The 24,673-nt window shown below is 36.1% G+C and overlaps 1 protein-coding gene across 4 annotated transcripts in view; it reads left to right on the top strand.

Moving 5' to 3' along the window:
* Positions 1–24,673, top strand: part of OPA1 (OPA1 mitochondrial dynamin like GTPase) — an 84,253-nt gene that overhangs the window by 47,637 nt on the left and 11,943 nt on the right. For all 4 annotated transcript variants that reach the window (XM_014843406.3, XM_014843403.3, XM_014843405.3 and 1 more), the window contains 7 exons: positions 1,047–1,199; positions 2,578–2,686; positions 3,178–3,257; positions 6,445–6,585; positions 8,356–8,472; positions 10,246–10,339; positions 10,842–10,952. In XM_014843406.3, coding sequence (XP_014698892.2) covers positions 1,047–1,199; positions 2,578–2,686; positions 3,178–3,257; positions 6,445–6,585; positions 8,356–8,472; positions 10,246–10,339; positions 10,842–10,952 — 805 coding nt within the window. The remainder of the gene's footprint in view (positions 1–1,046; positions 1,200–2,577; positions 2,687–3,177; positions 3,258–6,444; positions 6,586–8,355; positions 8,473–10,245; positions 10,340–10,841; positions 10,953–24,673) is intronic.

The following is a 24,673-nucleotide window of genomic DNA, read 5'->3' as shown; positions in this document are numbered from 1 at the left end:
CTGACCCTTGCATCAGTTCTTGACACGTTTACCCCTAAATTAGAGGGCTGCTGCTACCACTTCACTAGATCTCACTCCTGGGCCAAACCTTTTTCTGGACCTTTTGCATGATAGGATATTTTCATATCCTAAGGTTCAAGGAGTGGAGCTAGTCATGAAAACAGCAATGATTCTGTTTCCTGCTGCTTTCTTCTTCACGCTGGGGTGTGGTAGAAAGGTGTGGACCTGCTGAAGGTCAGGAAATGTCGATTTTAATACCTCGCTCTGTATTCTTCGCAGTCACCTTTCTTTATGCCGTAATTTCTTAATGTTTGAAATGAAGAGGGCCAATATAAAATGCAACATTCTCTAGCCCCCTTAATCAGAAGTAGTTATAGTTCTTAATTGCTTTGGACACTGTGCTCTCCTGTTCACTGTTCAGATGATTAGCAGTTAGCTCTCACACGAGGCTGGGTAGTGCTCAGCTCTGTTGGAAATACTGCTGCATTGCTTCATATATTTGCATAAAGGAAAGATGGGAAGAAGACTAAATCATTAAGAAATTTTAAACTTTTTGCAGCGTGAAAGAAGCCTGCAAACTCACATGTTGTACAGAGTGAAATAAATAAATAAGTGAACCAAGTCTGGTGGCTGACTAGCATGCATGCCTTTCCAAAGGAGGCAGGTCCTGTTCAGCTCCAGCAGGTGGTGCTATGTAGGAATGTGAGTACAGTGTTGCCAGAGAGTTGAGAGAGGCTGGAAACGCAGGGTTTATGTGAAGTCTCAATGCTTAAATGTTGGCTACTAAATTTTAAAAATTTAAAGCACTGTATATGTCTAGCAAAACATGTCTGGAGGCCAAATCTATCCTACCAGCACCAGTGTGAGATCTCTAGACCAGGGTTTATATTTGCTGACACTTAAAAAAATGTGGTTTTGTATGTATTTTCTGATAAGCTGGTTTATCACATCTATTTGGCTTAAATTCATGTGTTTATTTTTCATGTTACACATTAAATAAAAGTATGTAGTATAAAATATAACTTTTTTATTTTAAATAATTCTAGGTTGCTTGGGAGACCCTGCAAGAAGAATTTTCCCGCTTCATGACAGAACCAAAAGGAAAAGAGCATGATGACATATTTGATAAACTTAAAGAGGCTGTTAAGGAAGAAAGTGTTAAACGCCACAAGTGGAACGATTTTGCAGAGGACAGCTTGGTATGTCGCATGTATATTAGGGTGACAGCCTCATATTTTTGTATAATTTCTCAAATTAATGCTCTTTGATAGGAGACTTTTTATGTAACTGTTTAAATTAGATCCTGAATTTAAAATAATGAAGGAAAGAAATAGATTTACCATCTGTAGTCAGCCCTTTGACATTTCTCTGCCCTTCTAAAATCACCCTGTGTTCGTTCTTTCTCGGCTGTGATTTCAGGGAAAAGTCAAACTTCACAGTAAATAGGCTTCTCAACTTTCACAAATTGTCATCCACTAGGCATTACATGGGCCTGGACTGTAGACAGCCGCTTCTCATTGTACCCTTTTGGTAATGGAAGGAATTAGACATGTTAGTTTTCAGTGGGTTTGAGTCATAAAATGTTAGGCTCCTAACTTCATAACACTAACTACCATGTGTTGAGTAGCTACAAGGTGCCAGAAACTCTGCTATGTGTTTTGTAAGCATTATTTTATTTAGTTCTTAAGCAGTCCTATTCCTGTCCTTGACAAAGCTGGGATACTGGCCCCCTTTAATTACAAAGCCTGCCTCCTGACCTCCACCACCTGATAAATCTTTTGTTATGCAGAGCATTCTTATCACCATATCAAACCTTGTTAAGCACCTGCTCAGTTTAGACAGAGATGAGAGGCTCTGTTGAAAGATAAGATTGAGCAGTTTTCTAGGAAAATGTGAATCTCACTGTTGGCTGGTCAAATTTATTATTTTTTTTGAAGAAATGTTTGTCTTCATATTTGAAAACCCTATTCATTCTTGTTAAATGTCTTATTAAGACTGACTTTCTGAGAGAATGGTGCCATTTTTATCCATTCAAAAATTATAAAATTTGAAGACCGGTTTTCTTATAATAAATAACTAACATTTACTTATGATCATCTAAACCTTTTAAGCTTCCCTCCATACATTTTTGATTGCTGTTAACAATGAGATAATGCTTATTATTATTTCTTCTCCTGTCTTTTTTGAAAATACTAACGTGTAGGTCGTATGGCAAAAAAAAGAAGTGCAAATGATCTGAATTATTAACTGCTGAAGACTGGGGTTCTAGATGTTGGATTTTATGTAGCTAAATGTGTCATATGCCCCCCCCCCCCCGCCCCGGACTGTCTTAGAGATGGTCGTCTCATTTAATTTGGGCTAGGAGAAAATCTCCGCTGTTTATTTTTTAGACAGAAAACTGACACGTAAGCTGGCAGATAATAGGGCCTCCTGCATTTGGGTGGCAGGGACTTATTTTTCTGTTGTTTTAGATACATCTCTTATTTTGGATATTTGCTAAACTGTCAATTTGAATAAAATTACTAAAATGATAAGACATAAATCAAATTAGCTGCTTTTCTTTCCTTGTTATTTCAGAGAGTTATTCAGCACAACGCTTTAGAAGACCGGTCCATCTCTGATAAGCAGCAGTGGGATGCAGCTATTTATTTTATGGAGGAGGCTCTTCAGGCTCGGCTCAAGGATAGTAAGTAGGGACATGAGTGAGTGAGTTTTGAGTATTCCCAGTGGGAAAGGAGTCAGTCAACATCAGTGAGCATTTAAAAAAAAAAACGAATTAACATTTCAAATCTGTGTCGTTAGTACTATAGTTGAAATATGATTTGTGGAATTTTTCAGTTAACTACCTAGTAACTACTAAAAGCATTAAATAAATTGGACACATGAGTTTATATGTACTCGTTCTAAAAAGCTGTAATTCAGACTATTTTAGTCTTTGCTACCATACTTATGAAAACTTTATACGCAATTGTACTTGTCATAGATTCTAAATAGATGTAAAGTGTTCTTATATATGTACCATATCAATCATGTATTTGTTTTTCATTTCATCTGAATTTTATTGATATAGCACTTTGAAGTAGTTAAGAAAGCAAACCTATTATTAGTTATAATTTATGTACTTGGTAAGCATTAAAATTCTTGATGAATTAGAAAATTTTTTTTTAATTTTTCTAGCTGAAAATGCAATTGAAAACATGGTAGGTCCAGATTGGAAAAAGAGGTGGCTATACTGGAAGAATCGGACCCAAGAACAGGTAAAAACAAACAAATCTCTTGTCTTATGATGATAGAATTTTGTTCATTATAATTCAAGCATTAAAATATAACCTTTGTATGCCTCTACTTAATAATTTCACCTGTTTCATATCATCCTTTCTAAAATATAAACAATCTTAAGAATAAACAGTAAACTACAAAAGAAAGGTTTTTTTTAAAGAGTAAGGTAGCTGTGTTATTAAAAGGCAGGGGAGATGAAACATGCCCCTTTTGTGGTTGATTTCTTTGTTCACTTCAGCTCCCTATTTGAGGTAAAATGAAGATTAAAGTTACAAACAGAAGAAAAAATGATAAGGATTTCAGAGAATGTCGTATGAATGTGATTAGAGTAAAAGATATAATGACTTTTTTTTTTACCTTATTCTAGTATATGATCTCTGAATTTTTCTGTTAGTTGGCTCTTCAGATTATTTGATTCCTTTGCATTTTTTGCACCTCTGTCCACAAAACAAGTATAAAAATTCAGACAGGAAGTAGAATTGTAGAATTCATTCATTTAATAAACGTTTAATGAGCACTTCAGAAGAACAAAATGGTAAAGGCAAGTATAAATAACTACAAATGTGTGAGTAGAGAGAAAACGTGTAAGTCGTTCAAGTCCTCCTCCCCGGCCTCCACCCCTTTTATTCTTCCTTATCGTTAAGGCTTCTTTTCCCATCCGGCGTTCCGTCTTACACCATGTCTCATTCTTATGTTCATTCCTTCAATAAAAATGAATATAAATAGAATATAGCATCAAAATATGTAAATAAAGGGAGTAACGAATAAGAAGAAGAGGTGGCATCCAGTCCACTTTCTTTTCTTCATTCCTCAAATCTGTGGAATTAGAGAAAGGAGACCAAGGTACAGAAATATCAAGAGAGGAGATAAAGAGAATGAAAAATTACCGAATGATACGTCATTCCTATTTCCTTATTTATTTTATTTGTATTTGTTTTTATTTTAAATACAGTTAAATTACGTGATCAGCACCCTATCTTTTCCTAGTTTCACGCCTTTCCTGTTTCATGAGCTTTCTGTCAGGTGTGAGTCCCCGTTTGTCTTAATAGCGAAGAGACAGTCTTCCTCTTCTCTTTGTTCTGATACGGTTTTGTGTAGAAATGGGTCGTTAAGAGACTGGAGAGGAGCTGAGGCAGTGTCAGAGTTAGTGGTTGGACCTCGCCTGTGCTCCGGGCGCACCAGTTATCTCTGCTCTACATGCTGGCTCAGAGGAGGAGGTCTGTCAGAAAAGAATGTCTGGAGGAGCCATCAGAGGCTTCTGCCTTCGAGACAGGGAGAAACGTTGATTGGAAAGAACTGGTGTAAGGCAGATAAAGTCCAAAGAAAAATGGTATCTGACCTTCAAGGCTTAGTGAAATTAGACCTGAAGTCTCCAGAACAATCAATGATGGCAGAACTTGCCTCAGCACTTAGTGGTAAATATGCTTTGGCCAAACACTCTTGGAGAGAAATGATTCCTGCTTGTCAGTTATTTTTCTCAGGAACTTGAACCCATAGGGTGTCCCTTTAGGAGAAGCAGAGAAATTAGTTTTAGTCAGTGCAAGGATCTGTAGCTTAGAGGAGGAAAATGGAAACCCTTCAGAGAAGAGTCTTCTCCCAGGGTTTCAGGGAAGCACGTATAAGACCAGGCTGACTGTGGAACAGAAGCCGTGATTTGGAGTATTGAGAGGGGATGTCAGAGTCCCTCAGGGAGGCGTTTGTATATCCATCTTTTGTTTTCTCTTTCAAAACAAAGATTTGTATCAGACTCGCTGAATCGAGTTCTCCTCTAACCTTTCTAACCTTCCTACTCCCACTTGAAAACCACTGTTCTAGACCTCATACCTGCAGGTTACAATGAGAAACAGATTCTAGAAAAGTTTGAGAATATCCCCTGGTCTCACCTTGCAAGTTTAGGTAGCTGTGTAACGATTCTTCTGTCTTTGAGTGACTGAATTTAGCAGGAAGAGAAACTTAAGATTGTCCTTTGTTGAAGATGAGAAATCCATGCTCTGAAAACTGCTTTGTGCTTTTGTGTTGTTACTTTTTCCTTAGTTTTCTAGGAAAAACCCATCTCTTTGAAACGTTCTCACTTTGAGCGAGGTGATTGGAGACCTTGGTCAGGATAGATGGGAGAGAAGTGTTCTCCTGAAGACCAAGTGTGGTGTGGACAGCCGAAAGTGAAATCAGGACAGGAGGAGTTGGGGAATATATCATAGTTAGAGATTCCTTCCTACCTCAGACCAAATAGCACATGTTTAAGGAAACAGTGACATTTCTCTTTATTAAATACATTTCTTCTAAAGTGTCATGTTCTCAGAGAACATTAATTGGTAGCAGTTCCATTTACAAGCCAGTTAATTTTGTGTAAATATTATCCTTGTATGAATACTCAGATTCTGTAGCTTGGCACAGTTTGGGGCAAAGTGCTACGACAGTAACTTGTTTAGAGTAGTCAGTGAATTTGAAGCTAGTTTCTTGTACCTGCAATTTTGAAAGAAGAATTGATAATGAAAAGATAAACTTAATTTGACACCATATAAGAGTCTTATGTTCAAACTTATCACTAGTGTGCATATGTTTTCCTCCTTTGGTGAAGAGATTGTGAACAATTTATAAAGAGACTGAAAGTGAATTTAAGAATCATAGGCACCTCACAGCAGCAGTCTAAAGCACGATTTTTAATGAAAAGACTTTTTCAGAAAATCAAACTGAATTTTATATTTAATTTATCAGAAAAGAAACATATGAACCACTACAAATCCTTACAGTCATCTGGTTCTTAGGCGTGAGGCGTTTACAGAACATTTCTCTTCCCATGTATTCAGGGTACTTTTTCCTACACTGAAACCACACCCTAAGCTCAAGAAAGAAAGCACATAGTAAGGTGCCAGGTGCTGTAGCTTCGACAGTAACACATTTCAGCAAGAGTGAAATATAACACAGAGCTAATTCCTTTTTTTTTCTTTTTGCCTCTCCTAAGTCCAGGTGGTTCTACATTTGTAAGCCTGTTGCCCTGTGTTCGTAAGCCAGGGTACTGTGTTCTTTCTTGTTTGTTATGATTGGGCTTGTGGCGCCTGTAATACGATAGCATAATTTAATTTTTATTAAAATTGAGACTCTGTTTTTATAAGTGTGCCAAATCATGAACCATCTAAACACAATCCTCTTTTAAACATTTTAAAGTTTGTTCACAATGAAACCAAGAATGAATTGGAGAAGATGTTGAAATGTAACGAGGAGCACCCCGCTTACCTTGCAAGTGATGAGATAACTACAGTCCGAAAGAACCTGGAATCCCGAGGAGTGGAAGTAGATCCGAGCTTGGTAATAATACTGCTGAAAAGCGTGAACTGGCTTCTTTAGTCTTTGTTTCTTGTAGTAAAATGTAACTGCTTCTAATGTGTTACTTAGATATTTAAGTGGTTAATTTGACTTTGATCATGTGTGCTTGGCTGGCACTGAAAGCTCAGTCATTTTAATTGTGTAAAGAGTACAAATTTTTTTCTCAGTATTGCTTTTTTAAGGGGATTGTTTTAAATATTATAAATGGGGGAATTGAGACTTGGAAAAGTGAAGTACCTGGGCAAGGTCAGCAGTTAGTTCTGGCAAAAGGGCATGAAACCCTCCCAGGTCTCTGCACCACATCATACTGGTTCAGATTGCAAAATAGAATTTCTGCTAAAATATGACTCATTTATATATATGTATGTTTTTTAATCAAATATACCTTAATCAGGTGTGAGTGGACTTAGAAAAAATATGAACAATAAGTTTTTATTAAATTGGATAATGCCTTTGGGTTCTATCTCATTTTCCTCATTTATAATAAATATGAGGATAAAACTGATCACAGTTAGACTACTCTTTGCTTACCTTCATGAGGCTTATTTGGGGAAAATTGTTAAAAAACCCTTGTTTCTGGGCCTATGTTCCCTATTTAGGATACAAGGGATCAAAACCTCATTTTAATGTTAGCTTAAGTTAGCTTAAGTGAAACTCACTTAGAAAAGTCAGTCTAGTGGGGAAGACAATCATATAAGAAGTTTCAGAGCCACACGTAAATTCTTTTAAAGGTTATCTGCTACTTATGTTTCTGCACTTGAGAAATGAGTACTTATTTTAAATTCCACCAGAGATCAGAACAAGAAAAGAAAACTGGTGCAACTCAAAGCAGTTAAAGCTGTTTTACATCTAGCGTTAGACTTGTATGTGGCTGTAAGTGTTGACACTTTGGTTAATACAGTAGGAGGGACTTTGCCCATATCTTAGGATATGGATTGGCTGTATATCTTAATTACTTCCTGTAAGCAAGAAAATCTCAGGATTTTTCTAAGGGGTGCTGTATTCAGTGCACTTTATGAAGCTGTAAAATAGGTGGCAAAGTTTATTATAACAAGAATAGTGGATGGACTGGATGTCAGGAGATGTAAATTCTAGTCCAGTTCCATTCCGTTAGCTGGTAATATTACCGTCAGTCATTGACATAATCTTTCTGAGCCCCACTTTTCTCATCGGTCAAATGGTTTTGATGATACTTGTTTTACCTACATAACATTATTATTGTTATGCTCAACAAAAGACAATGGTATGAAAGAACTTTGAACACTCTGACAGACTATATAGTAATAACGTGATGGGGTCATATTGCTGTGTTAACAATGAAATTTAATAATCAGAAAGGAAATATTGTTGGGTTGATGGACGTGGTCTGAGACCAGCTTCTTAGTCCTAACTCTGTCCCTAGACAAGGCTCATAACCTCTTTTTGCTTTGGACTGCTTACCTCTATCTGGGGGAGGATAATCCCCACCCTATCTACTCTACAAGATGGTTATTTGAATATTAAAAACGATGCTTGTTAAAAACACTGCAAATTTTGAAGTACATAAACTGGTAAGGAGTCAGAGTAGTAGTAAATCTAATCTTGGTCTTGAAAAAAAATTTTAATGGACAAAAAAAGTTGGTAGAATAACAGCATTGCCATTTGTTTTAATTAGCTTTTTTATAAATAAACTTTGTGTATGACTTTTCAGAATGTGTTCAAACGACCTGAAGAGAGTACAGTAACTCTTTGATCTTTGTTTTTTTATTTTAGATTAAGGATACTTGGCATCAGGTTTATAGAAGACATTTCTTAAAAACAGCTCTAACCCACTGTAACCTTTGTCGACGAGGCTTTTACTACTACCAAAGGCATTTTGTAGATTCTGAGGTAAGGTTTCCGAAAAACAAGGAGAAATGGTTTTTAGTGATATTTTTTTAAGAATTAACTTTTTCATGTTAGAAAATACTTCATTCCCATTGTGGAAAGTAAATGCAATAAGTAAATGTAAAAAATATGCAGTAAGAAGTGGTCATTTATAATACCCTGGCCTAGAAGTAATTTTAGTTAACATTTTTATGTATTTCTGTTCCACTGTTTCTATATACAGTTGTATGTGTGTGTATAACGTAACCATCCATTTGCAATAATGGAAATCATACTGCAGAACAATTTTTATTGTGTTTTTCCCTTGTATTAGACTGTAATTCTTTCTTTATATCACTAAAATCTTGCTTTACATAATTCTTTAAAAGAACTGTTTAAAGTTCTTGGAATGGACAGTTGTACACAGTTTAATGTTAGAGTAACCCCTAGGTGGCAGCAGACTGATGTATTTTGAGCATTTTCTTAGAAGCAGAAATGCATTTTAAAGTAGCCTTCTGAAAGAACTCTCTTAATCAGTGATCTTATTTGAGACCCCTAAAATGCTTTTGAGTTTTTAGCAGCTTAAAAGAAATTTATATTTAAATGCACCTATGTAAAAAGTAGCATAATTTAACTGTTGAGAAGATTTCTCTCTACAAAATAAGCTTCTTTTAAAAAATTTATTAACTTATTTTCATATACAGCTGAATTTCAAAAATGGCTTGAGTGCACACTCAAAGAAAAGAGGTTAACCTAAGGGCATATCTAAAATAACATGGTTGTTAGTTGAGACTAAATACAATTTAAGGGTATATGCTGTGAATTTTAGTTGTATATAATGTAATGAAATTCTCTACTTCCCAAGTTTAATTGCTTTGTCATTGGAATTATAGCAAAGCTATATAGGTGTGGGGCAGACAGAACCCAAATCATGTGGAATTTTATGGATCCTGTGCAGCAGTGATTTAGTAGCTTCTATCTGCAATAGGAATATATGCATTAGTAAACATGAGTATTTATTATTAAAGTTTAGAATATAGGTACTGACTTGAGTATCAGTTCCCCCATATTCACAGTTTTGCTTTTCCAGGTTTGGTTTCAGTTACCCACAGTCAACTACAGTCCAAAAATATGAAGTGGAAAATTCCAGAAGTAAACAATTTATAAGTTTTAAATTGCATGCCATTCTGAGTAGTGAGATGGAATCTCACACCATCCCTCCTGGGACGTGAATCATCCCCGTTGTCCAGCATAGCCACGCTGCACAGGCTACCCATCCGTTAGTTACTTAGTAGCCGTCTTGGGTATCAGATTGACTGTCATGGTATTGCAGTGCTTGTGTTCAAGTAACCCTTATTTTACAATAATGGCCCGACAGTGCAAGAGTAGTGATGCTGGCCATTCAGATATGCTAAAGAAAAGTCAGAAAGTGCTTGCTTTAAGTGAAAAGGTGAAAGTTCTCGACTTAATAAGGAATGAAAAAAATTATATGCTGAGGTCCCTAACATCTGTGGTAACATTTATTACAGTATATTGTTATAATTGTTTTATTTTATTTTTAGTCATTGTTGTTAATCTCTTACTGTGCCTCATTTATAGATTGTTTTATCATAGGTATATATGTGTAGAAAAAAACATGTATAAGATTTGGTAATATCCATGGTTTCAGGCATCCACTAGGGGTCTTCGAATGTATGCCCCATGGATAAAGGGGGACAGCTATGGTTGTATGTGTTTATAATCATGGTTTTCAGTTTTAAATTTGCATTTGATAATCTTGATTACCTAATATTTCAGTTGGAATGCAACGATGTTGTCCTGTTCTGGCGAATACAGCGCATGCTTGCTATCACTGCAAACACTTTACGGCAGCAGCTTACAAACACTGAAGGTAAGCCACAGAGGGACTGCTTTCTAATTTTGACGTCAAAAATAATAGTAATATCCATTTTTAATAGAAGAATGCCAATATACTTTCTTAAAAATAGATTTATTAGAAAAACTGAAAAATTTTAATTTGCCCTTAAAATATTAATGACAATCATAATTGAAAAAGACGGGAGATAAAACATACCAGGAGTTTCCCTTCATCACACAAAAACTCTGTTAGAAAATGATGCTTAAGCATCACTTAGTTTTTTTGGGGAATCTGGACTTCCATTAAAATGTTAGGACTTGAGACTATGACTTTCTCTGAGAACATGTGTTCGTTTCATTTTGATAAAAGTGCTGTATAACAGGTCGAAATTCTCCCTATAATGGTGAGAAGTCTGAATTTAACAATAGATCTCACATGAGAAAAATAAGAACTTACTCTCATATATTGTTAATTTTATTATCCTTGTACATTCATAAAAATGGTACTCCTCAGGTCTTTTATTTACTTTGAACAGTCAGGCGATTGGAGAAAAATGTTAAAGAGGTACTGGAAGATTTTGCTGAAGATAGCGAGAAGAAGGTTAAGCTCCTTACTGGTAAACGAGTTCAACTGGCCGAGGACCTCAGTAAGTAGTTCTTCCTCCTTTTCACTTTCTCCCTTTCCATTTATTTTGTTCACCCATTTAATCTCAAACTTACAAAAAAGTATATACAAAGCACTTTTTTTGCCTGAAGTATTGGAGAGAGAGTTGCCGATCTGAAGCCTCATCACTTCCAAGTACTTTAATGTGTGCTTCTTAGAAATGGGGATTTTTCTCCTAACAACCTTAACGCGCCATCAAAATCAGGATGTTTATGCTGATACATCACTGCATCCAATGCTAAGACCCCATTCAAGTTTCACCTGTTGTCCTCATGTTGTCCTTCCATATAACAAGATGTTCCATGCTCATCCTGTACTTTCCCTGACCCGGCTTCCTTTTTTTGGAGAATGGCTTTTAGAAATCAAGAGTTGTGGGGCCGGCCCCGTGGCTGAGTGGTTAAGTTCACGTGCTCTGCTTCGGGAGGCCCAGGGCTTCACTGGGTCGAATCCTGGGCCCGGACATGGCACCGCTCGTCAAGCCATACTAAGGTGGCATCCCACATGCCACAACTAGAAGGCCCCACAACTAAAAATACACAACTATGTACTGGGGGGCTTTGAAAGAAAAAGGAAAAATAAAATCGTTGAAAAAAAAAAAAAAGAAAGAAAGCCAGAGTTGAGAACTAGATATGCTCATTGTTTTTGGAATATCACTGTTCCCAGATCCTCTCAGTGTAAAGAACTAGAGAACAAATATTGTGTATGTGTGTGTGTGTGTGTGTGTAGATAGGTATATATATACATTTATATCTATATTCCAAATCATATAATATGTCTATATTGAAAACCATAAGTTGACACCGATAGTTTCCATTTTAATCCAGCAATACAGGATTCATTCTAGTTTTCTCCTTTTCCATATTTGTAACTCCTGTTTGTGACAATGAGAAATCTGGCTCCAAGTTTCCCAAATATGTTTACTTATTTTGATCAGTCCTCCTATATGTGACCACATTTGTTGCTGTCCCCTTCATTGCACAACGTTCTTTTCACCCACCTGAGGTTCTTATCACCCAACTCCAGGTCACCATCACAGTGCCTTACCCTGTGTTGACACCCTTTCCACCTCATCTAGGCTCAGACGTCCCGTGCCAGGTTGTCCTTCTTTTGGGCCCTTTTTACTGAGCTCATGCTCTGACACTGTGCCAGGCGTCTCCCCTCTCATCCTTCACATCCCCTACCTTCCACACAAGGACTCCCTCCTCTCCTGAAACCGTACCATGCTTTTGTGGAGACACCCTCTCATCCTGCTTGTACTCCCACACCCTGTACGCGACAGCCCTCCTGCACGGATGCTCTCCTCACTCCTGGGCCGGGCTACCAACACGCCGCGTGAACACCCTGGTAAACCTGCTTAGGCTTTACCACCTACACCAGGCCCAGATGGCTTTCCTTCCCTCACCCCTCCCCACCACCAGCCTAGCCTGACCTTACTTTGTCACTTTGTTTGGGGGGATATTTGGTTCTTTCTTGAATACTAGTGGGTTCTTAGCTTTAAGATGTTTGGGTTGTATACTAAGATTTCCTTAGATCCTTGAGAACCCAAGAAAATCGATGAAAGATTAATAGTATTAAATAAAAATACTGGAGGTTGGTGCTTTTGTTTGAGCTTAGGTTGTTACAAGTTTCCCTTATTTCAGCTTCATGAAGCAATGTACTTTTTCTTTCAATATATACTGAAATTTTCTGTCTTATGCATTTTCTCATATCCAAAAGAAAGCAAATGCTGAGTAGAAAGAAGTTCTTCAAATTTGAAAATAGTTTGTAAACTAAATTTACATCACTGCAGTATAGTCACTAGACTATCCGAGAGGAACCAGGCAGAGTTTTCCTATTTTATGCCCCCTGCCTAAGCAGCATGCTCTCCATCCACCACCTGTCATCTCCTCTCCTCTAGTTATCTGAGGTCTTCATTCCTTTCTCTGTGCCTTTTCTTTCTTTCTTTCAATAATCGTTTTTTGAAACATATCTCATTTTAACTTTTATTTTCATGTTCTGTTGCTTTTCTTTTAGTTTTTTCATGCCACTTGGGCAATACAGTTAAGTGTGTGCTGAATTACACAAGATCTGTGTTTAAATGTGAACTGCCATTTACTACCTGTGTTATCTTAGGCAGGGTATCTCCCAGAGCCTTAGATTCTTTGTAAAAGACAATTCCTATAATAGTTATTTCACAGGATTGTTAGGAGAATTAGTTCAGGAAACATTTGGAAGTCCCTGGTTCATAATTTTATGCTTAATCACTGCTGTTATGAAGAAGTGTGTCAGTGTCACAACATAGACAAATACATTTCTTTTATATCCCTCAGGACATAGCTATCAGACAGTGAAATACTTCAGCGTATTTTACCAGCATTTACATTTTTAAGTGATTAAAAAATGATGTGTCTTTTCTCATGTTTTATATAAAGACTTTGTGTCACCCCATCACTCTCCACTGCCAATTTTATAATTTAAGAAAATGTATTACATGAATTTGTGCTCTGTCAAGCCAAGTCTTATATTCTCTTGCTGGTTTTCCTGAGAAAGTACTCATGACTCCCTTGAAATGGTTTACTACTTTTGTACGTATAAAATCATGATCATAGTAATGTACCAAATAATGTCCTCGGAAACAAGTCTTTCGCCAGTGATTCAGCTTCATCAGTCGCACTAAAGGAGCTGAGCCATGACTGTCCATTAGCTGAGAAAGTGTCTTGAGAGTACCTTTTCCTTACTGTTTATCTTTAGTCGAACACTTGGGAATATGGTCGTGGATACTTTCAGCCAGAAAACTTTCAAAGGGTAACAGTTACTACTGTATTAGACGAATCCAGGTTTCTAGTATAGCATCTTCAATTAGAATATAGTGACATTAGAGGAAGAGAGGCAGTCAAGAGAATTTTTACTAAAAATTCAAAATAGTATAGAGTATTTTAGAGATTGGTAAAAGCTTGATGCATCACATTTTTGCCAGTCTTAAACTTGCCCAATTTTAAATCATTTTACCACTTTACTTTCAAGATTCATCAACTGATTGTCCTTTAAGATGAGTACATAAGAAGTAGTGCAATGTTTTCTCATATTCTAGAGGAGATATACGATTTTCATTATTGAAATGAAGCCATGAAGCTAGAATTAGGAAGATCAAAGAAGTGGAAGAAGAGCCCACCTCTTGCCATCTTCGGAGGCTCATGAGAACAGGAGTCGTACATAGGAACCAGGATGCTTTGGAAATATGGGGGATTCCATCGCTGGAGCAGGAAAAGGTCACAGTAAACCTGGGGCATCTTAAGATGTAGAAAGTAGGGAAGTGTTGCAGGGTGATGGGGACATGTCAACAAAATACAGAAGCCAGCTTGAAGAGACTCCAGCTGACCAAAACTAGGACAATTTGGGTATCAAAATAAATAATTACAGTTACATATTGTAACACACTGAATAAAACAGGAATTCATGAGTTGATGATTATATAAATAAATGAATAAAATCAGTGATGAGGAGTGGGATGTTTGTATAATCACATAAAATAGCTCCACGCAAAATAATTAAAAAGGGAAAAAGTAATTTTACAGTGGAGCAGCCTGGCAATAACTACATTAATCAAGCAGTCAGAGTCAGTATTTGTCAAATCAGAACTGTGTGCCACCTTATAGAATGCAGTGAGAAGAACCCAGCATCACTTCTAGGATATTCTTACCGAAGATGTATAACTGAAATCCAATCATAAAGATACATCAGACAAACCCAAATTAAGGCACAGTCTACAGAGTAACTGGCCTGTAATCCTCGAATATATCAAGGTCATGAGAGACAAGGAAAGACTGAGGAACTGTTCCGGGTTGAAGGAGATTAAAGAGCATGAAAATGAAATGTAATGTGTGATCCTGAACTGTATCTTTTTGCTCTAAAGGGCATTAATGCGACAGTTGGTAAAACTTGAATGGGATCTGAGGGTTACGTGATAGTAATACATCAATGTTAATTTTTAAACTTTGATAGTTAAATTGGGATTATTCAGGAAAATATCTGTAGCTAGTACACAAAGGAATAGTTGGGGCTGATGGGACATAATGACAGTAAATGATTCAGGAAAAATATGCTCTTCCAACTTTTCTGTAGGTCTGACGTTTTTACATAAAAAGAGTAAAAAAAGTTTAATTTTGTTTTTATAACATATGGATCAGGGTCATATGAAAATAATTTGAAAACATCTCTGAAGATGTCAAAAGACTGAGTTACCTCATGGACAATTTAATGAGATACATGCATCATCTTTCCCCCTTAGTCCCTTGTTTGCAGAGTCTACTCACACTTAGGCTGTCGGATGTTTAAACATGCCCCACTATGACCTTGATGAATTTCTTTTGATTTTGTAGTGAATTTTATTTCAAAAGGTTTTTGTAGATATTTAAATACAGTGTTAACTTAGATAAAATCTATTTGGATTCCCAGCATAATTTTTAATAATATATCCAATCTGTTTATTGAAACAGACTGTAATTTTAAAATGCTTTCTTTGAGGAGGGGAAGATTGGTATATTATAGCTTAATTCAAAGTTTTTCTGTCTCTTATGATCTGTTTTATGATTTATAAAACCTATTTTATGATTGTCATCATATAAAACCAAGTAGTCGTGCTAACATCTTACAGAATTTTATTGGCGTTTGTTCTCCATCTCAGCCCTGAAACTAAGTATCGGGGCTCTGGAAATGACTGCTGGTAGTGTTGCTGAGTTCCCTCAGCACAGCATGAAATTCTTTCACTGTTTGCCCTATGAACATTGTATCAACTCTTAACTAAGTTATCATGAGTTTTCGGGCCTTTATATCAATTGCTTGGGATTTAGAGCTTAGGTTTCTCTTTTAACTCTTGTTCACCAAAGCCGAGTTACGCTTTTCATTCTCTGTGTATATAATCAAAGAATCATTGATACCCAGGAATTAAATCACTCATTTAGAACACTCTTTTTAAGATCTCTGGGGTCTTTTCCTCCTTATTTTACAATATCATTTTTGTATCAGAACTTGAGACTGTTTATGAATGTGAATTAATATTTGAATACTTTTCATGTGCCAGGTATTAGGTTTTGTGCTTGACGTGCATTCTCATAGGTACAGTCATTTTTCTTGTTTTATAGAGAAAGAAATGAAGGCTTAGAAACATGTAGGTAACAAATGGTAAAGCCAAGATTTGAGCTCAGGTCTTGTAACTACTGTGCCGAACTAATTTGGAAAAAAACCTCAAGCTGTTGGAAAATATAATTACATAAAACAGTCCTTTATATTTGGAAGCGTCCGTAGTTAACAGTGTCTTTTACAGAGTGAGTCAGAAAGACATACATTTTAGTCATGATTACGATCATGATCATCCCGTGTACTTCCTACACCGTGAAAAGCTTTGTAATTTAAACTTTCAAACGATATGAAAACTTTGATAGAATTAGAACATCTGGGTAAGAGAACACTACAGTGTAAACAAAGACACTATAACAGATTGAAGGAAGGTGATTTTCTTTATATGACTTGTGGACACGTTTCGATATACCCTCTGTCAAATTCCACCCTAGTTAAATAGGATCTCAGTTGCCCAGAATTCAGACCCAGCTTTTCAGTGTGGTGTTTTCATGCTTAGAGACTTAAGGTCCAGCCATAACAGGTACAGAGTCTTTAATTGAGCATAATGGCTTTTGATCTAAGTTGAGGTTTTTTGTTGAGCTAGTCTGTGAGTATTGAAATGTTTTATAGCAAAAAAAAGAAGTATATTTCTTTGTATTTCTTGTAGTTTATATGAATAGAAGATGTGCTTTAGTCAAAACTGAATACTTCATATTTGCATCTCACTTGCCAGTGAAATGTGAAAACGGTGGTAAACTCTTTTACTTGGGCTACTGTTGTAGAGGCTTGTTTTAATGATATAGTTTGATGTCCTTAATGTTAAAAACAGTATAGCTTAAAGAGGCTGGTAAATGAGAATTTTCCAATATCCACAGCTTTTTTCTCCTGCGGTTCATTTGCTCTGCTGACTCCCTACGCGAGGTGGCAACAGCTGGCCTTTCTGCAGCGCTCTGGCGGGGATTAGAGAGTGGGAGTCGCAGTGGCGTGCTCGGCCTCTTGCCTCTGTTGACTGTTCTTTATTGTTTGATGCCTGAGCATCTCCCAGACAGCGGGCGATTGTTTCTTGGACCTTAAAGTTTGTTTCTCTTTGGAGTATACAATGCTGGTGGGGCTCATCTTTGTGTCTCCTCACTTTCCCAGTCTCTTCTTATCCTCCATCCTGTGCTTTCTCTTGATAATTAGAAAGGAGCAAAGATGCAAGCTTTGTATCTTAGTGTGCATCACATTCACTTTTGACTCTAAAAACATAGAAGTATAGACTACAGATGGAAATTTCCTTTTTCTCTGAACTACCAGATATTCAATAATAGAAATAATTTTTATAATGAAAACTTTGTTCCTCATAATTAATGTGCCAGTGCATTTTTGAAATTGTGGTGATAAAAAGGGAGCAGCAGCAGAATGTTCCAGTACTGCCATTTTTAAAGCTAAGTTTGGAAGAGAAATGTACCATAGATGCTTAAATCTAAAAAGATACTTTCATTAGTTCTAAAACATAATTCTGATTTATAGGACAGTTAAGAAATATATTCATGACACGGTAAAACTTGAATAGAAAGTAGCCAGAACATATGTAGATGGAACTCTTGGCCAAAATGGTTTTTTTGTTTCTCATTTAGAAAAGAAAAATATAAAGATACTCTTGAATTTAATTTCCATTGGTTACTCCACATTCCTAAACTTCTCCCATACCTGCCATATCCTTGAAGGCCATTATGGGTGAAAATAGTGGCCATGAAGTAGTGTGAGACTGAAAATCCGCCTAGAAAGATTAGTTATGTTCAGAATCTGGAACTTAAAATTATGGAAAAGGGAAGTCGTATGTTTAAAACTATTTTTCCAGAGGTGGGGCTCTGGCATGCCTCTTTTGACAAATCTCCATAGGTGATTCTTCCGCATGCCGCTGCCACGCACCCACCTGCCCCCAAACCAGTACTCTGGGAAATTCTTCTCCTCACAGCAGTACCATTTGTCGTTTTATGAATTGGGGTAAAGTTGACATAAGTCTTCTTTTAGTAGAATCTGATAAACCGTGTGACTGTTGAAAATTTGATAAGTTACTTGAACCGTATCTGTAGTAGCATGTTTATTTTATTTCTGTAGACATAACCAAAGAAAATGAATTTTAAAGCATATAAAGGCGAGGGTGGCATTGAGTTGTAGAATTTTAAGTACCTAGGCCCAGAGAAGAATTTTTTTTTTTTCACAACATCACAATTATAGAGACTGGAGTAAGGTGCCCTGGAGAGAAAGCATAAACTGTAAGGACGGTAATCCCTGTAGTATCATTTATATCTAAATACTGTTGCTGCATTTCTTTGGCCAATAATTTTAAGACCTCAGTACCGCTTTTGGTGCATTTCTAAGCCGTCTTTTCTCTTTGTTTCTTCTTAGGTCTCTCACTGTGCCTTCTTCTAGATCGTTATTGCTTGGTCCTCAACCAGTATTTTTCCTCTTCCCTACTTATTTGCCCTCTTTCAGTGATTAAAAACCTTAGTGAACTACTGCCAGTATTGTTTAATTGAGCAGAAGGCCGGTTTCCCACCATAGGCAGCTGTAGATCAACCAAAATAACCAATTTAAGAAAAAAATTTTTCATGTCTTTGTGAGTGATCTATTCTGCCAAAGTGATTTGGTTTCTTTCATAAATACACCATATCCTGTATGTTATGTAGTATATGTGTTCAGTGACTCTTTCATCACGACCTTTTAATATAGACTATTCATTAGGCCCCTTCTCTTACTTAAAAAAAGAGGGAGAAGGAAGCTAACTCTTCTCATCATAAGGAACCTTTCCGGCACTCGGCCACACAAGAAAGCTGCCATCTCATGTCTCTTATAGAGCAGCCTGCATTTGCTGCATCCACCTCTCTTTCCACCTTGCGATCTGGCTTTCATCCCTAGAGAAACCATTTCTTTCTAGGTCACCAATGTTTTCTTAATTGTCAATCCACACAATTCACCAAAACACTTTCATAATTTTTGATATTTATTAGGAATTTTTAAGTCAATTGGAATATTTTCTTTTTTTTTTTTTTTTGAGGAAGATTAGCCCTGAGCTAACTACTGCCAATCCTCCTCTTTTTGCTGAGGAAGACTGGCCCTGAGCTAACATCCATGCCCATCGTCCTCTACTTTATATGTGGGATGCCTACCACAGCATGGCTTTCCAAGCAGTGCCATGTCCGCACCCCGGATCCGAACCAGCGAACCCTGGGCTGCTGAAGCAGAACATGCGCACTTAACCGCTGCGCCACTGGGCTCGCCCCCAAGTCAGTTGGAATATTTTCATTCTCTTTAACATCTGTGTACTTTTTGGAATAGTTGTTAGTAGAAATGAGTATATTTGAAAAGTGGAAAGATTGGAATATTTCTCTTCTTCACTACAGAATAAATATAAATAACTTTTTTCTGTCTTATGTTACCAATGTTTGAGATGTTTAAGGTGTCTTTTCATGGTAAAAGTGATTGAATTTTTAAATTCTGTCTTTGTGAAATAATATTTTTCATAGTGAGTGAAATTGACAAAGCAGCTGAGGAAAATAGTGAAGGATTTTTTTTTTTTTTACCTTGAGTCTGCATAGATAAAGTAGACTCTGCTTTGTGTTGTAGCCAAAAAAAAGAGAAAGAGAGACACAAAGAATAAAGTAATCCTCAGGGAGAGTCTTCTGTGTTAGAGAAGGAGTTATTTACACGCAGAATTCCACAAGACGAGCCTGGGTGGTGTGCTTCCCAGCTTATTGATGAGAAAATCCAGACTTAAAATGGAGCTTTTAGAATCAGGCACATTTTTCATGGCCTAAGTCTCTCTTTTAAAGGCAACATTGAAGGATATTGATAAATTGGTACAAGATTAAAAGGATATTTACTTCTCTGTAATCTTATACAGGCTGTTGATACTTAGTGCTTTACTAGCAAGTGTATTCTTTTTGCTCTAAACTCACATTTTAACTGATTACTGAAGAGACCTTTCTTATCTTTATTCTTAATTTATGGATTGAATTTTTTGTTTGTCATTTTAAAGTAGGTTTTATTCGTGTTGTTGTGATATATGTTTATATGTGTATTCTTGTGTATAAAAAGGCCAGTGCACATATTTAAAGCTAGAAATGAAACTGGTTTTTTTCCCCTCACTAATAATGCTTACCACTTCCCCATTGAGAGTTTAGAATGAAATAACGTCTTTAAAGTTGGGATCAAACTTTGATTTGTTTTATGTTTTAATTATGTTCTATGCATTTTCTCCATTTCTAAGATGGAAAAAAAATAGACTCCAGTCATTGAAAACTAAATCTAATCACAAAACAATCTGTTAGCCTGTGAAACAGTATATTAAAAAAATAAAATTAAGCAAGATATAAATAAATTTTTTTAAACAGAACAGTGTTTTGTTTTTTTTTTAGATTTTATTTTTTTCCTTTTTCTCCCCAAAGCCCCTTGGTACATAGTTGTATATTCTTCGTTGTGGGTCCTCCTAGTTGTGGCATGTGGGACGCTGCCTCAGCATAGTTTGATGAGCAGTGCCATGTCCGCGCCCAGGATTCGAACCAACGAAACACTGGGCCGCCTGCAGCGGAGCGTGCAAACTTAACCCCTCGGCCACGGGGCCAGCCCTAAACAGAGCAGTCTTGAAGGACAAATTGATGCTCACTAAACTGTAACCTCTGTCAAGGAGGACTCTCAGGGGAGTTGGAGAGTGCGTGTTAAGGGCAAAAGGAATTTTTAATTTTTTACTATTTTATACATTTCTAAACTGGTTTTTTCCCCAAATCAGCATAATTCAAAATTACCTTAGAAATGTATTCATATTCTTAATTAGCACGTTCATAGAAATGATGAAGCTAATTCATGATATGATCAGTCTTAAAAGTGACAGAATATTTTCCCAAATAATCTCTTGGTGATTGTGACACCAAGCGACATTTCATGGGATCATGTTGTAATTGCTCATCATGGTCTCTTCCTTAGTGGTTGGGGTTCACTTTGAACTTTTCTCATTTCCAGTAACTGCCCATCATGGATCTGTCATCTGTGAATGAATTTGAATCTTTCTTGAACTAAAGAAGTTTTCAAGCTTGTGTAACCTGTTTAAGATAATAGATTTTCTCTGCTTCATTGTTACCTACTGTGTATAGAAATGGTCCGTTTGAATTTCTCCTAGAATGGCTATTTCATCTATTCCTTAGCTTTAGTATTTTGAGTTGTAGAAAGAAGTTTGCTAATTTTTATTCGCTTCAGTTAGATCTTTTTTCTGGGCCCAGGAATTCAGGGCTTTTTAGTCTCTCCCTTTATTGGCACCACTTCATCCTCTGAGTCATATGTGCTGACTGTACCTGCCGTTACCAAGTGTACTACCAGAATTTTAGGTGTTTTCATATTATTTTAATCCTTTTTGTTTTCCCGGAACTAGTACATATGCATTGTGGAAAATTAGAAAATATGGATGGCAAAATTTTTTAAACAATTGCCAGGACTCAGAGATAACTACTGTGACATTGTATTCTAAGAAATTTTTTAAATGGGTCTTAGAGACAGAATTTCTGTCATTTCTGGAATACATGTTTCATGAAGAGATCTTAGCTTGGCTTCCTCTTATACCCCGAGATCTGGAGTTCATTGTCATCACTCCTATTTCTGCTTTCTCATCTATCAGAGTAGGCTAAATTTCTCTTTCTTTTCTTCATATAGACTTATTTCAAAAAGGTTCACTGAAAGGAATAGCCAGTAATTAGTAAAAAAACAAAAACAAAAAAAAACCCTATAATACCACCTACTTTAAATAAGGCAGGTATTCCAGAGGCTATATTGTGGCATAACATATACTGCAAAGCACTCCTTTGAAAGTTGATCTGCACCTGTAGTCGGGACCCTGCGCTTCCTGTGTGTTGTGCCTTCATTATGTCTCTCCTTTCTTCAAAGATGCTCAGGTCATTCCCATCTTAAAACTATCGGATTGATTCCTCTGTGCACTCTAGCTGCTTTTGATCTTGATTCTCTTTTACACAGGAAACCCTTTGACTGTTTCCCTGCTGCCTCCACTTTTAACCATCCATTCCCTTCTTAACTTTGTCATCTTTTATTCTCATTTCTACCGAAATTGTTTTTTCTAAGATTGCTGGCAATCAAGAGAAAGCAATGAGCCAAGCAGGCATTCAGGAATAAAAAATTTTCTCATGTAACTGCATCGTTTGGGACTTTGGAATCCAAATTCTACTTGGAACTCTCCCTTACATTTGTATAGAGCTTACACTTGATAAAAAATGTGTTATGTTTGTCCGTGTTTGCCTTGTAAAGGCATGTGAGGCTTCTAAGGTATTATCCCCATTGTTCAGATGGAGAAATTGAGTTCATTGAGGGAAAAGGATTTAGCCAGTTACAAAAATATTTATGACAAAGTTGGGGCTAAAACCGTGTGTTAGAGATAATATCTTTTAAAATTTGTTTTGGGATTCTGTGCTCCATTAGTCTTTGGGTTTGTGCTTGCAGGTGACCATAGGTAAACAAATTCATGTAATTTGGCTTCCTTTTTTTATAATTTCAATGTGTTAGTTTTAGACCCTACTTTCCTTGTTAAACTAATCATTGAGAATCTAGAGCAAGGAATTTATCTCCTAAAGACATATGTAGTGGTTTCATTCTTCAAAAAACCCTAAGTTTATAAATCCATGTATTCTCATTGCTATTTCAATTTTGTAATTTTCCTTTTCTATAGAAAAAAAGAAATTGTGACTTAAAATTGAAACATGATTTTCTCCATTAATGAATATAAGAAATTAATTCTAAAGTTATTATTATTTCTTGGAACCTTATTCTGACTTATGGTACCAATATAATGATACCTTCTATTGTGAGAAATAAGTGCATATTTATGAAATCAGCCTAACAAAACATAATGCCTGTTAGTTCTCCTTGTGATAAGTTTAATATTAGCTTGTCCTAATGCAGCATCTTATTTAAGTGATATAATTGTATTTCATTTCTGTTTTTTCATCTCAATTTATAACTTTATTAAAGCCAGCAAGTTATAATTCCATATTTTTTTAATAAACTTTTAGTTTGGTTCATAAATCAGAATTACATTCTCTGTTCTTGTATTTTTTGTTTTTACTTTTAAAATTACATTAATGAGCTGACTGTTTAAGAATCATTCTCATGATTCATTCGTCTGTTGCACCTCCTTTTTAAAGCTTCAGCACTGAAGGTCTTTTGACAGACCAATATTTATAACAGTTTGACAGCAGGATGAGGAACAGCGTTTTTCTTTGTAACAGCTTGAAGAAAGACCCTTTCCAGGACCCAGTCATGCAGTTACAATCTTGACCTCTTTCTTCTGCTGGGAACATACATACAGCAGCACCTCCCATGTGTTTTCTTGTCCCATTGACTGTCCATTCACTTCCCATCTGTTTTTCAGTCTTAAAGGAACAGAAGGGGCCCTCTTCTTATAAATCTGTCTTTGCAAGTGATAAATGATGTCCTGTCTCTTTAAGGGCTGCCTGGGTGGTTTTCCTTTTCTTAAAATGTTTCAACTTTCCTCCTAAAAAAATTCAGAGTCAAATAAGCTTTTAAGAATCAGAGGAAATAGAAAAGAAAAAAATGATGGATTATTTTAAAACATTTCTAATTGATTGGGACCAAATATTTTACTTGTCATTAGGCTAAAGCCTTTTTAGCCTTCCCGATTAATTACCTAAATGGTATTTTCTAAATTATATTGATATTTAGATTTTTCTCTGTGGACAAAAGGAATGTCTTCATTTTGAAGTAGTTTATTTATTTAAACTTTTTTTGGAGAAAATAAAACATTTCATCATTCATGTGTTAGCATATAAAATAACTTTTAAAGATTTTTTTCTCCATAATTTCAGTTGATAGATGTACCTAATATGGAACATTTTATGTACTGATAAGAAAATAATTCACAGTAGGTGATTATAATCTTATAATAGAATCTATCTAACTTTTACAGTAAAAAAGACAATTATGAATCCCACAAAAATTTATGATTTTTTTCTTTTGTTGCTAAAAATAAATATTTTAAGTATAGATATTTATATCATTGGGTTTCTCAAGAATTGAGCAGAAATAAAAATAATTAATTTTTCCCTTATGTAGAAATTATTCATAGATTAAATGTGACAAATATTGTCCCCCAAAGTTTCTTAAACTACTGATTTAAGAAGTATTAGCAGTATGAAAAGACCACTTTTAGAATATTATGGCATATTATATGAATGACCTGCCTAGAGGTACAAACTAGCTTTTTCATTTGTTTGTTAATTCCCTACCTTACCCCAAAAAGGATTTGAGGGAAGCTTACAAAGACCTGTCCTGTGCGAAAGGTAAAAATAGTTAAGTGAAAAAGTTGAGTGGAAGGAAAGAGAAAATCCAGGCAAGTGAAATAATGTGAAACTTGGGATGATTGTACCCCCTCAAAATACATTCTCAAGGGTTCTATATACTTTGCTATAACTAAGCTGCAAATTTAGCCCTGAGCTTCCTAGTGGCTGATGCAAAATGGGAAGCAAAGTTGATCACATGATTTATGGTGGCTGTCAGACAACAGCACAGCAGTTGCTTAGGAGAAGCATGGGTATTCCTGTACAC

Source organism: Equus asinus, chromosome 5 (assembly GCF_041296235.1).
Source record: "Equus asinus isolate D_3611 breed Donkey chromosome 5, EquAss-T2T_v2, whole genome shotgun sequence".
In the NCBI taxonomy this organism is placed as follows: domain Eukaryota; kingdom Metazoa; phylum Chordata; class Mammalia; order Perissodactyla; family Equidae; genus Equus; species Equus asinus.
The sequence above is the reverse complement of the archived record's forward strand: the minus strand, read 5'-3'. Positions and strand labels throughout refer to the sequence as shown.